This window comes from Gambusia affinis, linkage group LG03 (genome assembly GCF_019740435.1).
Source record: "Gambusia affinis linkage group LG03, SWU_Gaff_1.0, whole genome shotgun sequence".
Classification (NCBI taxonomy): Eukaryota; Metazoa; Chordata; class Actinopteri; order Cyprinodontiformes; family Poeciliidae; genus Gambusia; species Gambusia affinis.
This window is the reverse complement of record NC_057870.1, coordinates 30,761,385-30,775,634: the sequence shown is the minus strand read 5'-3', so window position 1 is coordinate 30,775,634 and position 14,250 is coordinate 30,761,385. Positions and strand designations below refer to the sequence as shown.

The 14,250-nt window shown below is 38.3% G+C and overlaps 4 protein-coding genes across 7 annotated transcripts in view; 3 read left to right on the top strand and 1 right to left on the bottom strand.

Moving 5' to 3' along the window:
* The window catches only part of LOC122828511 (SH2 domain-containing protein 3C-like), a 43,172-nt gene that overhangs the window by 12,701 nt on the left and 16,221 nt on the right, over window positions 1-14,250 (bottom strand). The window lies entirely within an intron of this gene.
* On the top strand, window positions 898-13,902 carry LOC122828512 (UDP-glucuronosyltransferase 2B31-like). Its single transcript, XM_044112129.1, has 2 exons — window positions 898-1,027; window positions 11,666-13,902. Exon 2 carries the CDS (start codon window positions 11,668-11,670, stop codon window positions 13,246-13,248), a length of 1,581 nt encoding a protein of 526 aa, XP_043968064.1. The 5' UTR covers window positions 898-1,027; window positions 11,666-11,667; the 3' UTR covers window positions 13,249-13,902.
* Window positions 902-7,695, top strand: LOC122828514 (UDP-glucuronosyltransferase 2A2-like). 3 transcript variants are annotated; one of them, XM_044112131.1, is made up of 2 exons: window positions 902-1,027; window positions 5,167-7,117. In XM_044112131.1, exon 2 carries the CDS (start codon window positions 5,181-5,183, stop codon window positions 6,750-6,752), a length of 1,572 nt encoding a protein of 523 aa, XP_043968066.1. In that variant the 5' UTR covers window positions 902-1,027; window positions 5,167-5,180; the 3' UTR covers window positions 6,753-7,117. The 3 variants fall into 3 exon arrangements, with proteins under 3 accessions (XP_043968066.1, XP_043968067.1, XP_043968068.1); XM_044112132.1 differs by lacking the exon at window positions 902-1,027 and adding an exon at window positions 4,973-5,017 and having other exon boundaries at window positions 5,167-7,695; XM_044112133.1 differs by lacking the exon at window positions 902-1,027 and adding an exon at window positions 5,012-5,030 and having other exon boundaries at window positions 5,167-7,695.
* LOC122828513 (UDP-glucuronosyltransferase 2A2-like) lies at window positions 959-9,844 on the top strand. The gene is made up of 2 exons (XM_044112130.1): window positions 959-1,027; window positions 7,706-9,844. The coding sequence occupies exon 2, from the start codon at window positions 7,708-7,710 to the stop codon at window positions 9,286-9,288; it is 1,581 nt and encodes a 526-aa protein (XP_043968065.1). The 5' UTR covers window positions 959-1,027; window positions 7,706-7,707; the 3' UTR covers window positions 9,289-9,844.

Genomic DNA, 14,250 nt, shown 5'->3' with positions numbered 1-14,250 from the left:
CCACCACTTCATTTCCTGATTTAATTACTTTATTTTGCTGTTAATGTTTTACTGACATCTGCAGATTAAACTCATGTAGTAAATTTGCAAATATGTAATCCCTCTAGAAGCAAAACGTGTTTGTGCTAAAGTTTAGATCTAATTATCTAAGTTCAGCCACCAGAAATTGTTTTAATATGAGTAAAAGGAGAAGTTAAAATATTTACTGTTTGACGTCTCCAATGAGTCTCAATGAGTAGAAAAGAAGACTTCTGTAACCCAGTTCTCAAGTCCTGCTGGTTATGTTTCTATAAACTATATAATTATAGTTAATATTTGATGTTTGACGTTTCAAAAATAAATGTACTTAATGTAAAACGCCAATTTTGACAAAAACTCCTGTTTTTTAATAAAAAGTTTTGGTGTAGAATGAGGTTCTTTTTCTGGGCGCATCGAAATGAGTTTATTTCTAAAACTGAAATGGAAACAGGTTTTTGTCACTGCATGAGTCATTAGAGATTATTCTTTTATGAAAACAAAGCAACTGCAGAATTGTGTTTTTTTGACATTAGGGAATATTAACAAAACATTTGCAATGGAAACACAACAACTGCAACTTTCCTGCTCCAACACCTGCATGAAAAGTCGGAAAAGTCATTTGATTCTTGTGTTTTGGAGCAGGGATGCGTTCAAAAGCTGCAGGACAGGAGCACTCTGGAGTTTCTTGATCCCTGTTTAATGGTGTTTTCCAGTAACTTTGCGCCACCTGAACCCTCACCCACAGGGCGATGTTGTTTCATTACTACATTTAATTCACCGGAGCAATTCCTGCTCTGCTAAAGAGCACCTCAGCATGTGGTTGAGGTTGTGTAAACCTTTCACAAGCTGAACTTCAGCCCTGTTAGCTCACTCCCGACACCCACCAGCTCCTACAGCCACCGCCTGTAGGAGCTGGCTGTCATTCCATTCTTCGCTCTGAAGGAGACTGGAAGCACAGACAGCGAGTTCAAGTTGGTTCAAGAAACATCTGCTGGCTGCGTCGCTCCCGGTGAGTTTTTCCATTATAGTGAGAGAAATCCCTTAAAGATGATGCTTCAATGCAGATGATTTGTGTTTTCTTGTGATTCTTTGTAAATAAGCTCAGAGTAGCTGTGGTATCACTCAGTCAGATCGGTGATTTCCAGATGTTTTCTGCATGAAACAGCAAGACTGAGCATGAAAGTGTTGCGTAAGCTCACTGTAAAGAACATCTCAGTTAGGAAATGTTTCTGCACAGATTCCTGAATGAAATCTGGTTCTGGTTTGTAGAATGTTCAGCCATGTGATCCTGCTGTTAACTTCATGCTGCGAAGCTTCCTAAACCTTAATCTCTGCATGACTTATACAATTTTTTGTTTTTATCATTTTCCATGAAAGAAATTCAAGTCACTTATAAAAACTGAAACAATCCTAACCCATTCTGACGCAAAAACAAGCAGCTGTGCTTCTGAATAATACAACCTAAACCTTTCAAACTTTGTCCTTTTTAACACAAAAGGAGACTTTGTAATCCTTTCCATGGTTTTATTTCTCGGCTTTAATTACACACAAATACAGAGCTGTGAAACCTGAGAGAAACGTCTGTAATAAAATAACTGTAAACCCCCTGAGACCTTGAGGAATTTCACCATTGTTGCTGTGTACTCAGGAAACTATTACTGCACATGATCTGGGAGTTATGTAAAGCTTGGAAAAGGGCCTCAGCCTTCTGAAAACCTTCAACAACAACAAAAAAACTGTGCAGTCATTTTTTCTGTTCTCTGAATCGTTGGTTCTGGGCATGCTTGCTCAAAATATCTGTTCTGGTGAAGAGGTTGTTAAACTGCATGTTCAAAGGTCCAAATCAGGACAAAACATATGAAACAACTAGAAATTAGCAAACAATCTTTAAATTGTTAAATTTGGTATTGAATATTGATCATATAACATATGAAAATGCAAATTGTTACATGCTTGCTAACTTCCACAGCAGCTCTTTGATGAAACAAGCAAAAATATAACATCTACTCATTGCATACTTTAAACCTGCAGTTTATAAAAATTATTATTTTTTCCATATTTGAAACTGTCACCATGATTAAACAGCTTGTTATGAGACTGATAATCTGTGAAAAGATGAATCTCCTCCACCTCCTCTTTATGCTACAGTCTGAAGAAATGCACCAAACACAACCAATCAGAGCCAGGAGGCGTGGCTTAGCGCTGCCAATCAACTTCATGTGCTCGCTCATAAATGGTGGATTAACAACTTACTGTTACAGGAAAACCGTTTCTCCACCATCACTGGTGACCATGCTAACTAGCCTTAGCATTCCTAGCAGACTCTGATAACCGTAACTGTATAGTAGAGGGCAAGGAGAGGCGTGCACACCGGCATGATTGACAGCGCTAAGACCAGACTCCTGGCTCTGATTGGTTGTTTCTAGTTAGAATTGGGAGAGGGCAGGGAAGCACCACTTTTTCATACTATACCCTCTTGACATAGTGACAGTTTCAACAATTATGTGATTTGTTTTTCCTATAAAAGTTATCTCCTTCAGCTTTAAGCAATAAATTATATTTTTCTTTCCTGTATCTCAGTGTCTTGTCTCAAAGCTGTTTTAACACCTGATAGTCTGGTAGACTCTGTTTGATTGGGGTCCAAAGTTGCAACATTTGTCCCATTTTCAGCTGCTGTGACTCTTTTTCTTGCTGCTCTGAGTCAAACCAACCAAACCCTCTGAACAACCTGTTCCCCTCCTCACCTATGGGGCGCTGCACCACGAAGCACTGAAGGAAATGACACAAAAACCTCTGAAGACACTGAGTGCAACTTCCTGCTTCACAAAATGGAAACATTAATGGAGTGACATCAGATTTTAGCGGTTGGAGGATTTATCTTTTTTTTCTTTTTGTGGTAAAAGAACACAAGGTGTTTCCCCAGCTAAAGCGAGACTCACATGTTTGTTTTGGCTGTATTTACCCAGAATGCCTAGTGCTTTAGTCTACTTCCTGCTTTTGGCATAGGCTCCGGTCCGCTTGACGTTGACGTATGTATTCAAAACAAGCCAGAGTTCACTTCAAATAAAAAAAGACGGAGGTTTGTACACTGACGGGAGTTTGATTTTTTGGTCCAGATCAGAGTTTGATTACATATTCACACCTTTCCAAACGAACTGGACTTTCTAGACAAATGGACTGGAGTTGGATTAAAGTGGACCCAACATTGACGCTGGGAAAGAACCCTAACTTAACATGTGATGCCAATTTGAATTTCTACCGCCTAATCGCTCCTATATTTGTGCTTTAAATAATAATTATTAATTAACTAATGCATTGCAAGAATCGCAAATTGTTCTTATACTTTTGCTTTAAATGGTTTTAAATGACCAAAATCAAGGGAAACACACCACATCGCTTTGTCAGTTTTAAAGGTTTGTGCAATGTAACAGGGAACCTTGTTGACAAACATTTAATGCAATGCAACTCACTGGAGAAAAAACTATTACAGAAATCAAAATGAAAGTCATTCTTTAAGCTAAGCTAATTAGTAAATTAGTAAAGTAAATCAACCTTTAGTCAGATTAGCTGTCATACAGTGGCTACCATATCAGTTTCCATGGCCATGAGCCAAAGTCTCTACAGGATAAAAAAGAATAATTTGTTTGACGTCTCTTCATATGTCATATATTTAAGATCATTTATGTTGACTTCATTTTGCAAAGAACTGCTTGCATTGCAGTAATTGTTTGGTAAATAAGCTCCAATAAAATCCATTCAAAGTCTCACAATCAAAATGCTCCTAAATGTTTACTTTAAGCTCTGCACAAAGTTCAGGAACTCTAGCATGAATCAAGCAGAACAAAGTTTGTTTGCTAGCCAGCAATGAGCTAGGTCAAAGTAGCATTCTGGTGCAAACCCTCCTAACCTCTCCCCAAACAACTGGAGGAGTTTCTACACAGTTCTGGAGACAAACTATGGCAAAGAGTATACAGTCAAATGTAAACTAATGACTGATTAAATTGCTGCAGCAGGAAATTTTTCAAAGACAAAATAAAATCTTGATTTTAAATGGAAAAACTTAAGTACTGGTTCTCAGTTTTAGGCAGAAACCTTGTTAATGTGTTTCCAAATATTTCTAACCACTTTATCCAAAAATGACAAATAAAACCTGTAAATGTTGACTTGTTTTATAGTGTGTGATTAATCAATTAGATTGATGGGTTTTTTTTATTTTAAAAACTATTTCCATCAAAAACTAATAATAATACATATTTATATTTTGGGGAACATCGTGTGGGATGTTCATATTAAGCCGACTTCACTGTTAGACCTGAGTAACTATAAAGTTGGTGCTTGAATTCATATTCAAGTGTTTATACATTCATCACATCTCCGCCTCAAATTTACAGATTTGTGTAAGTGTACAAGTGTTGCCCATTAATGCAGATGATATTGAATCAAAAAAAGATGTTAAATGGCTTCTCTATGAAATAATCGAGTTAATTTTAAGCTTGATTTGATACTCATCAAGTTGCCATGTATACATGCGGAGGTTCATCAAAAGCAAAAAACTGTACTTAAATGAAAACTGGTGAATATCTTTATATCTTGAAAATGGTTCTACAGAACAGTTTCCTTTGTGTATCCCAAATAATTTATGTAGTTTTTAAGGTTTTAATACTAGATGTGATGTTTGCCTCTTGCAATCAACTGAATATAAACTTAAATCCCATAAAATTGAAATTGAAGTCTTCTTAAATATTAACATACCCGATATTGCTTCAAAAGCTCTACAAGGATTGTGACAATACATTTACATTTAAATAAATAGTGAAGAGAATCATTTAAAAAATTTTGTCACTTTTTATTTTAGTCATTGGTTCTTGTTTTCTTCTCCTTTTTGAGTCAATAGAATTATCTGTGCCCACTGGATGTTGGCATTTTCATCTGAAACCAAATTTAAGCAGCACAGACCTCTGGAGTATACACCGAACCAAAAGACTCACCAGAAACTCCGGTTAGTTCTGGATGTAGGAAGACTGCTTGTTACTGCATACGTCCATTAGCTTAATGTGGAGAACACTGTCTCTTGTGTTTTAAGGATTAGTTTTATCATAAGTCCTTTGTTAGGAGGGTCCTATCTAATGTCTCTGTGTTTCCCATCAGAAACTATTTCTGAGATGTACCTACTGACTCTGCTGACCTTGGCAGTGCTGCCATTCGTGGTAAATGGAGGGAAAGTTTTGGTCTTTCCTTTGGATGGAAGTCACTGGGTCAACATGAACATCATCATAGAAGAACTTTACGCCAGAGGCCATGAAGTCACCGTTGTGCGACCATCAGATGCCTGGTACATCAAGCCAGACTCCCCTCATTATAAGTCCATTACCATTAACACTTCTGGAGGTGTTAAGAAAGAAAACATTCAGCTATATGTAACAAGAACTCTAAACATGAGGCGCCAAGGTGCTTCCTTCTGGACTCGGATATCTCTAGAGTATGACGTCATGGCACACTTTTACGGGATGCATAAGAAAGGACTTCAGATGGTTGAAGATGTTTTTGAAAATAACCAACTTATGCAAAGTCTCCGTGATGCCAAATATGACATGGTTCTAACTGACCCTGCAACTGGTGGAGGTGTTCTTCTGGGTCACCGTTTGGGTCTCCCTCTTGTTTTTAACGTCAGATGGACAATTCAGGGTGAAGGGCATTACGCAATTGCACCCTCCCCAATGTCTTATGTCCCGGTACTTTGGTCAGAACTACCTGATAGAATGACTTTCATCCAGAGGGTCCAAAATGTATTGTATTATTTCTTCTCATGCCTCCAAATTTGGTACATCACAGATCCAAACTACAAACCCTTTGTCCAACGTCACTTTGGTAAAGATGTAGATTACATGGAGTTGTTTAAATCAGCTGACATCTGGTTGATGAGAAACGACTTCACCTTTGAGTTTCCACGACCAACAATGCCAAACATCGTCTACATGTCAGGATTCCAGTGCAAACCCTCCAAACCTCTCCCCAAACAACTGGAGGAGTTTGTAGAGAGTTCTGGAGAACATGGTGTCATTGTGATGACATTGGGGACATTGGTAGAAAAACTCCCTGAAGACATGGCTGAGGACATTGCTGCTGCTTTTGCTGAGCTTCCCCAGAAGGTGATCTGGAGGCACAAAGGAAAGAAACCATCCACCCTTGGCAACAATACCCTTATCCTGGACTGGTTACCCCAAAATGACCTCCTTGGTCATCCCAAAACCAAAGTGTTTGTAGCTCATGGAGGCACCAATGGATTGCAAGAAGCCATCTATCATGGCGTTCCCTTGGTTGGCTTGCCCCTAATGTTTGATCAGCCAGACAACTTCTTCAAGATGGGATCAAGAGGAGTGGCCAAAGTCCTGGACTATGGAACTGTAAATAAAGATGTCTTCTTGGAGGCTCTGAAGGAGGTTCTCTATGAGCCTTCATACAGAGAGAAGATGAAGGAGCTGTCCAGCCTCCACAGGGATCAGCCCATGAAACCTCTGGATCGAGCCATGTTCTGGATCGAGTTTGTCATGAGGCATAAAGGAGCGGCCCATCTGAGGACTGAGTCCTACAAGATGTCCATGATCCAGTACCACTCTGTTGATGTTTTGGCATTTCTGTTGGCAATTATTCTGCTGCTCTTAACTGTTTTTATTTCTGTAGTAAAATTTCTCTGGAAGAGAGTGTTTTATAGCAGTAAAGCTAAAAAAGAATAATGAAAATGTTTTCAAACTGAGACAAATGTATTTCAAACAGTGCAGTTGGTTATCATACATGTTAGATTTCAGTGTCTTGAAGTACAAAATTTCCAATAATATATTAATCAACTTACTAATGAGATTAAGAAATACCAAAAAATGATGTCATGTATTTCCTCAGTCTTTTTGTCACATGCCGTCTTGTTAAGTACATCTAGAACTGTATATAATTGAAAAAATTTGGTGAGCACCATGTTTTTGAATAGGGATATTTCTTATTTCTGAATGTTGTTGAAGGTGTTTTAGCTGTTTATGATTATTCTAAAGCACTGATTTAAATATGTGAAATTCAGAAATGATTTTTTTCAGCTGCCAATTTGTTAAAATATACATTAAAAACAAAAAACTCTCATTTGTTCATTCCTATGTAAATGCAAGTTGTCTCTAAAAACTTTATTTTATAGTTACTGATCTCTACAGATCAACATCAATTCAGAATATGACTTGTAGACATACACATGAAATGCACCTTTAAAAGCTGAAGTGCCCCCATAGTCATCATTGCCTCATAAATGTCAAACTAAAATCTCTAAAATCTTAATATCTCACATGTAATTGTTGATATTATTGACTTTGGTTCCTAACTCCCAATTAACAAAAACAAAGAGTTGCAAACAGCTACTGTGGACTGTTGTACCTATAGATTAGTTGCCAACTCTTGTTAGTGCGGAAGTAAATGAATCCATGTTCCAGGAACCAGAATAAATTGATCTGACCTCTTTGTTTTGACAGGTACGGATTTTGTTCCTCACCTCAAATTAGGACAGCTCATAATAAAAAAATTGACAGTATCCAACAACAAAATGTTTCACGTCCAAACGTTTGCATGTTGATTGGTTTACCTAACATCAGTGCTTGATTAGTAGGGTCAGGTCTAACATCTCTGTATCTCCCATCGGGATCTCTTTCAGAGATGTACCGACTGACCCTGCTGACCCTGGCAGTCTTGCTCTGCTCGTCATCCCTGGTAAATGGAGGAAAAGTCTTGGTGTTCCCAGTGGATGGAAGCCACTGGGTCAACATGAACATCATCATTGAACAGCTTCACGCCAGAGGCCATGAAGTCACAGTGCTGCGACCTTTTGACTCTTGGCACATCAAACCAGACTCCCTTCACTACAAGGCCATTACTGTAAATTCCTCGTCTGGTTTTAGTGAACAAAGCTTTGGGTTATTTGTGAACAGAACACTGGAGTTACGGCGAGAGGGATCTTCATTTAGGACTCACATTTCTATAGTTGGCAACCTACTGTCACAGTCATACGTCATGCATGAGCAGGTTCTTCAAATGACAGAGGGGATTTTTGAAGATAAAGCACTAATGCAAAGCCTCCATGATGCAAAATTTGATCTGGTTCTTACAGATCCAGCATTTGGAGGGGGTGTTTTTTTGGGTCACCGTTTGGGTCTTCCTCTTGTCTTTAATGTCAGGTGGACTATTCAGGTAGAGGGGCATTTTACAATTGCACCCTCCCCACTCTCATACATCCCTGTACCAGGATCAGAGATGACCGATAGGATGACATTCATTCAAAGGGTCAAAAACTTCCTCATTTATATTGTTACATGTATCCAATTTTGGTACGTTGTGGAACCACTCTACCCAGAATTTGTCCATCGTCACTTTGGCAAAGATGTAGATTACATAGAGCTGTTTCAATCAGCTGACATCTGGTTGATGAGAAACGACTTCACCTTTGAGTTTCCACGACCAACAATGCCAAACATTGTTTACATGTCAGGATTCCAGTGCAAACCCTCCAAACCTCTCCCCAAACAACTGGAGGAGTTTGTAGAGAGTTCTGGAGAACATGGTGTCATTGTGATGACATTGGGGACATTGGTAGAAAAACTCCCTGAAGACATGGCTGAGGACATTGCTGCTGCTTTTGCTGAGCTTCCCCAGAAGGTGATCTGGAGGCACAAAGGAAAGAAACCATCCACCCTTGGCAACAATACCCTAATCTTGGACTGGTTACCCCAAAATGACCTCCTTGGTCATCCCAAAACCAAAGTGTTTGTAGCTCATGGAGGCACCAATGGATTGCAAGAAGCCATCTATCATGGTGTTCCCTTGGTTGGCTTGCCCCTAATGTTTGATCAGCCAGACAACTTCTTCAGGATGGGATCAAGAGGAGTGGCCAAAGTCCTGGACTATGGAACTGTAAATAAAGATGTCTTCTTGGAGGCTCTGAAGGAGGTTCTCTATGAGCCTTCATACAGAGAGAAGATGAAGGAGCTGTCCAGCCTCCACAGGGATCAGCCCATGAAACCTCTGGATCGAGCCATGTTCTGGATCGAGTTTGTCATGAGGCATAAAGGAGCGGCCCATCTGAGGACTGAGTCCTACAAGATGTCCATGATCCAGTACCACTCTGTTGATGTTTTGGCATTTCTGTTGGCAATTATCCTGCTGCTCTTAACTGTTTTTATTTTTGTAGTGAAGTGTTTATGGACTAGAGTACTCAACAGAGTCAAGGCCAAAAAGGAATAATTAATCTGACCTTACACATCCATGCTTGTTGTTGCTTATCGTATCCAACTGACTGCCTTGTGTTTTAAAAAACTTTAACTGAGCTATCAAGTTAAATGCAGGTCTAATGTCCATCATTAAACTGCTTTTTTCTGGAAATGTTATTATCCTCTATTTTTTATGGTTATTTACTTCACTTTGCAGAATTGTTTTGTTGTTTGGTCAAGTTTGGTGAAATGGATCTTTTTTTATGAAACATGTTTAAGTTTTCATCTTAAAACTTAGTATTTGTGAGTATGATATTGTTGCTTTCTCTTTTATAAACCAATGTGTAACATGTAAATCAGTTATTGATATAATTTCAATAACTAAACTAAGCTGAAGCACTCTTTTATAAACTGATGGATATTCATATTCTCTGAACTGCGTTAACAGTTCTCTGTAACTCCTTTTTATCTTTTACCTTTAAAATGAGCTCAAATCTTTGGGATTTTTATTGTCTCATGTTCAAAATGTGTGTAAATACTTGTGTCATCAAAAATAAAGGTACGAAACAAAAATTGCATGATGGCTGAAAAAAACGATATCATCCTTGTTTCATATATGTTAACATTTTAGTTTGATACCAAGCTTTAGTCAGCATTACGCTTCAGTGTATCAAAGCAAAATGCAATAAAAACCTGAATTAAGATGCAGAGGTGAGTCGGCTAGCCAAAGATTATATTGAAGCAAAAGCAATGGAGTAAATGTAATTTGACATTAAACACCTCTGATTAGATGTTTTTAAAATTTTTATATAGCCCCAAAAAGTCACATGCGGTATAACAAATCTCAATGAATACGTATTTCCAGTTCCAACAACTAGTCGTTCTTCTAGGTTTTTTCTGTTTGTGTCACATTTATATTTACTCAGATTATTTCTATTAGTCAGATCAGACATATTTACAATACCTTCAAATGAAGATTAAAGGAGAAAAAGCAATCTAAACCAACCTGACCATGTGTAAAAATGTAATTGACCCTGATCCTAATTGGTTTTTCCACTGTGGTACTTTGGAGCCCTAAAGTCTCCAGAGAACCTGATAGACTCAGTTCAAGTGGGGCCCAAAATTGCAACATGTGTTATATTTCAGCTGCCGTGGTTCACGTTCACTATGCACCTTGTCAAACGAACCAAACCCTTTGAGCTACCTGTTCACCCTCTCAACAGGAAAAAACACTGAAGGAAATAACATGAAAATCTCTAAAGAAAACACTGAGCACGTCTTTCTTCTTCACAAAATGTGAAGAAAAATGGAGTGTTGTCGGATTTTAGCAATTGTAGAATTTTCTTTTGTCTATGGTAAAAGACTATGAGCCATTTCTCTGGTTAGCACTGGCCTCATGTGTATATTTTAGTTGTATTTGTGCTGTAGTCTTCTTCCTGCTTTTGGAGCGGTCTCTGGTCCACTTCTTGTTCACATATGAATTCAAAGTGCACCAGAGTTCACTTAAACCGAACCACGACCAAGGTTTGTAGGCGAGCCAGAATTCACTTTTAGGTAGGCATCAGAATTCAATTATGGATTCACACTTCCACAAGTGAACCAAACTTTCTAGGCAAACATAGTAGGATTAAAGTGAACTAAACAAAACTGGTGTGAGAATGCCCTATACCCTTATAAATAACTTTGTAACCATTTCCAGACTGATAGATGTCAACGACCATTTTCTCATCTACTCTTGAATTTCTTCGCCCCTTAGCACAATGATGTTCTTTGAACTCTCTTTGCCTACCTCATGTCAGACATGTTCTGTTGAAGTGTTTCCAAGATTCTTCAGAAATAGCAGTAATCAGGTGAAGCTAAAATAAACAATCAATTTAGTCACAATTAATTCATTATTTGGCAATAGGGGCAATTCCATTTTTCCACACAGGTAGGTTGGTTTGAGTAGCTTTTTTCCATAATAAATATAATTATAAATGGTATTTGATGATTACAAACATTTAACTGAAGAAATTGTTGAGGTGGTAAATACTTTTTTATAGCGCCACATAGGGTTAAGAATTCTGCAACATGCAAGCTACTTTCATAATTAAAAAGAGTACAAATCATTCCAGCATCAAGTTAAAATAGTACATTACATGAAGGTTGGAAAGCATTTAAGGTACCTTAAAAACCTCAGAAAATAATTAAACTAGCTGTAGTTTAAATAAAAAGAACCACATTATTTAGGCTACAGCTGTAGACTCTAATCCATTACAAGTCATTCATACCTCAGAAAGTTGCATATACTTACAAAAGCCAGTGTTAGACAACTCAGTTTCTCATACACAAGTGTCCTCATGTTGATGGAAGTCCTTTGTTATGACGGTCAATGCTAACATTTCTGTATCTCCCATCGGGATCTCTTTCAGACATGTACCGACTGACCCTGTGTACCCTGGCAGTGTTGCTCTGCTCGTCATCCCTGGTAAATGGAGGGAAAGTCTTGGTGTTCCCAGTGGATGGAAGCCACTGGGTCAACATGAATGTCATCATCGAAGAGCTTCACAACAGAGGCCATGAAGTCACAGTGCTGCGACCTTCAGACACCTGGTACATAAAGCCTGACTCCCCTCACTACAAAGCCATTACCATAAATTCGTCAGCTGGATTCGACAGGCAGAACTTTGGGTCATATGTCATGAAAACAATAAACATGAGGCGTCATGGTTCTTCACTTTGGTCACGCATTTACCTGGAGTATGATCTATTGCAAACTTTTTATCAAATGGGTAATCAAGTGCTTCAAATGGTGGAAAGTATTTTTGAGGATAAAGTACTAATGCAGGGCCTCCGTGATGCCAAATATGATTTGGTTCTTACTGATCCGGCAATTGGTGGAGGTGTTCTACTGGGTCACCGTTTAGGTCTTCCACTTGTCTTTAATGTCAGATGGACGATTCAGGGAGAGGGGCATCAAGCTATTACACCTTCCCCTCTCTCCTACATCCCCATTCCAGGATCAGAGGTGACTGATAAGATGACCTTCATGCAGAGGGTCAATAACTTCCTCTACTACATCTTTACATGTTTCCAAATTTGGTACATTGTGGAACCAAGCTACAAACCCTTTGTCCATCGTCACTTTGGCAGTGACGTATATTACATGGAGTTGTTTCAATCAGCTGACATCTGGCTGATGAGAAACGACTTCACCTTTGAGTTTCCAAGACCAACAATGCCAAACATCGTCTACATGTCAGGATTCCAGTGCAAACCCTCCAAACCTCTCCCCAAACAACTGGAGGAGTTTGTAGAGAGTTCTGGAGAACATGGTGTCATTGTGATGACATTGGGGACATTGGTAGAACAACTCCCTGAAGACATGGCTGAGGACATTGCTGCTGCTTTTGCTGAGCTTCCCCAGAAGGTGATCTGGAGGCACAAAGGAAAGAAACCATCCACCCTTGGCAACAATACCCTAATCCTGGACTGGTTACCCCAAAATGACCTCCTTGGTCATCCCAAAACCAAAGTGTTTGTAGCTCATGGAGGCACCAATGGATTGCAAGAGGCCATCTATCATGGTGTTCCCTTGGTTGGCTTGCCCCTAATGTTTGATCAACTCGACAACTTCTTCAGGATGGGATCAAGAGGGGTGGCCAAAGTCCTGGACATTGCAGAACTGAATAAAGATGTCTTCTTGGAGGCTCTGAAGGAGGTTCTCTATGAGCCTTCATACAGAGAGAAGATGAAGGAGCTGTCCAGCCTCCACAGGGACCAGCCCATGAAACCTCTGGATCGAGCCATGTTCTGGATCGAGTTTGTCATGAGGCATAAAGGAGCGGCCCATCTGAGGACTGAGTCCTACAAGATGTCCATGATCCAGTACCACTCTGTTGATGTTTTGGCATTTCTGTTGGCAATTATCCTGCTGCTCTTAACTGTTTTTATTTTTGTAGTGAAGTGTTTATGGAGGAGAGTATTTCATCGAAGCAAAGCTAAAAAGGAATAATTATCATGACCATAAACATCTTTACATGCACTTCAAGCATATCACAACAAAAAGATTGAAATACTTGAAAACAAATACGATTGTGTAGCTGAATGGGCTGACCCAAATTTGTTTAATCATTTTTTTAGGACAATTAGAGTATAGGTTAGAAATCTATCTAAATTTCTTCAGTCACAGAAAGGAATGATGGTAAAACCACAGATATCAGTTGAAGATACTTTTCTCTAAAGTCAAAAATTTTGTTTCTGCATTTATAATGTTTATAATTTATATTCTAATTTCTATTTCTGAAAAGAAGCATGAAGCTCTTCATTAGATGTCATTTTGATATATAAATTTGCATAACTAAGTAAAACATGGTAATTTTACATAAAAGGAATAATCAAAGGTTTCATTGGAAGATGGTGTTGTAATTATAATTTATTGGTTCATTAGAGAAAAAATTGCCTGAAGTTTGCAGTAGTGATAATTAAGTGACAGGTTTCAGTTAGTTATGAATGTTTTTGAATAAGTTTTGCTATTCTATAGAAGCTGTATGATGAAATGAGCCTGAAATTTTTTTTTTTATTCTTTGCAGTAACAAAATGTTCCTGTTAATGTGTAAATTATTGAAGTATGAGTTTGATTTAATAAAGGTTAAAAGAAAACAATTAATCATAGCATTTGTCATTAAAGCAAACATCTTGCTTTATAAATATTAAACCTCACTGGGGCAAACGCTTTTATGGCATATGATAACAAATATATGTATTGATATTTGAACAAACTGATTGACAGCAGCAGAAGAGCTCAGCTTTAAACACTAAACCAAACATGAAAATCTGGATTAAACTGCTTCACTAGTGACACCTGCAGGCAACAGAGCAAACAACACTTCAGTTGTATCAATTCTCTGAATAATCAGAGTTCTTTGTAATCTTTGTGACATATACAGGTTTATTATTAAATCACTAAATAAATAAATATTTATTTATTAAGCCTGCTATTTTAAACCAGGCTTAG

Bases quoted from the DNA above. Each gene is read 5' to 3' on its own strand.
- LOC122828514 (XM_044112132.1), top strand. From the start codon at position 5,181: ATGTACCTACTGACTCTGCTGACCTTGGCAGTGCTGCCATTCGTGGTA.
- LOC122828512 (XM_044112129.1), top strand. From the start codon at position 11,668: ATGTACCGACTGACCCTGTGTACCCTGGCAGTGTTGCTCTGCTCGTCA.
- LOC122828513 (XM_044112130.1), top strand. From the start codon at position 7,708: ATGTACCGACTGACCCTGCTGACCCTGGCAGTCTTGCTCTGCTCGTCA.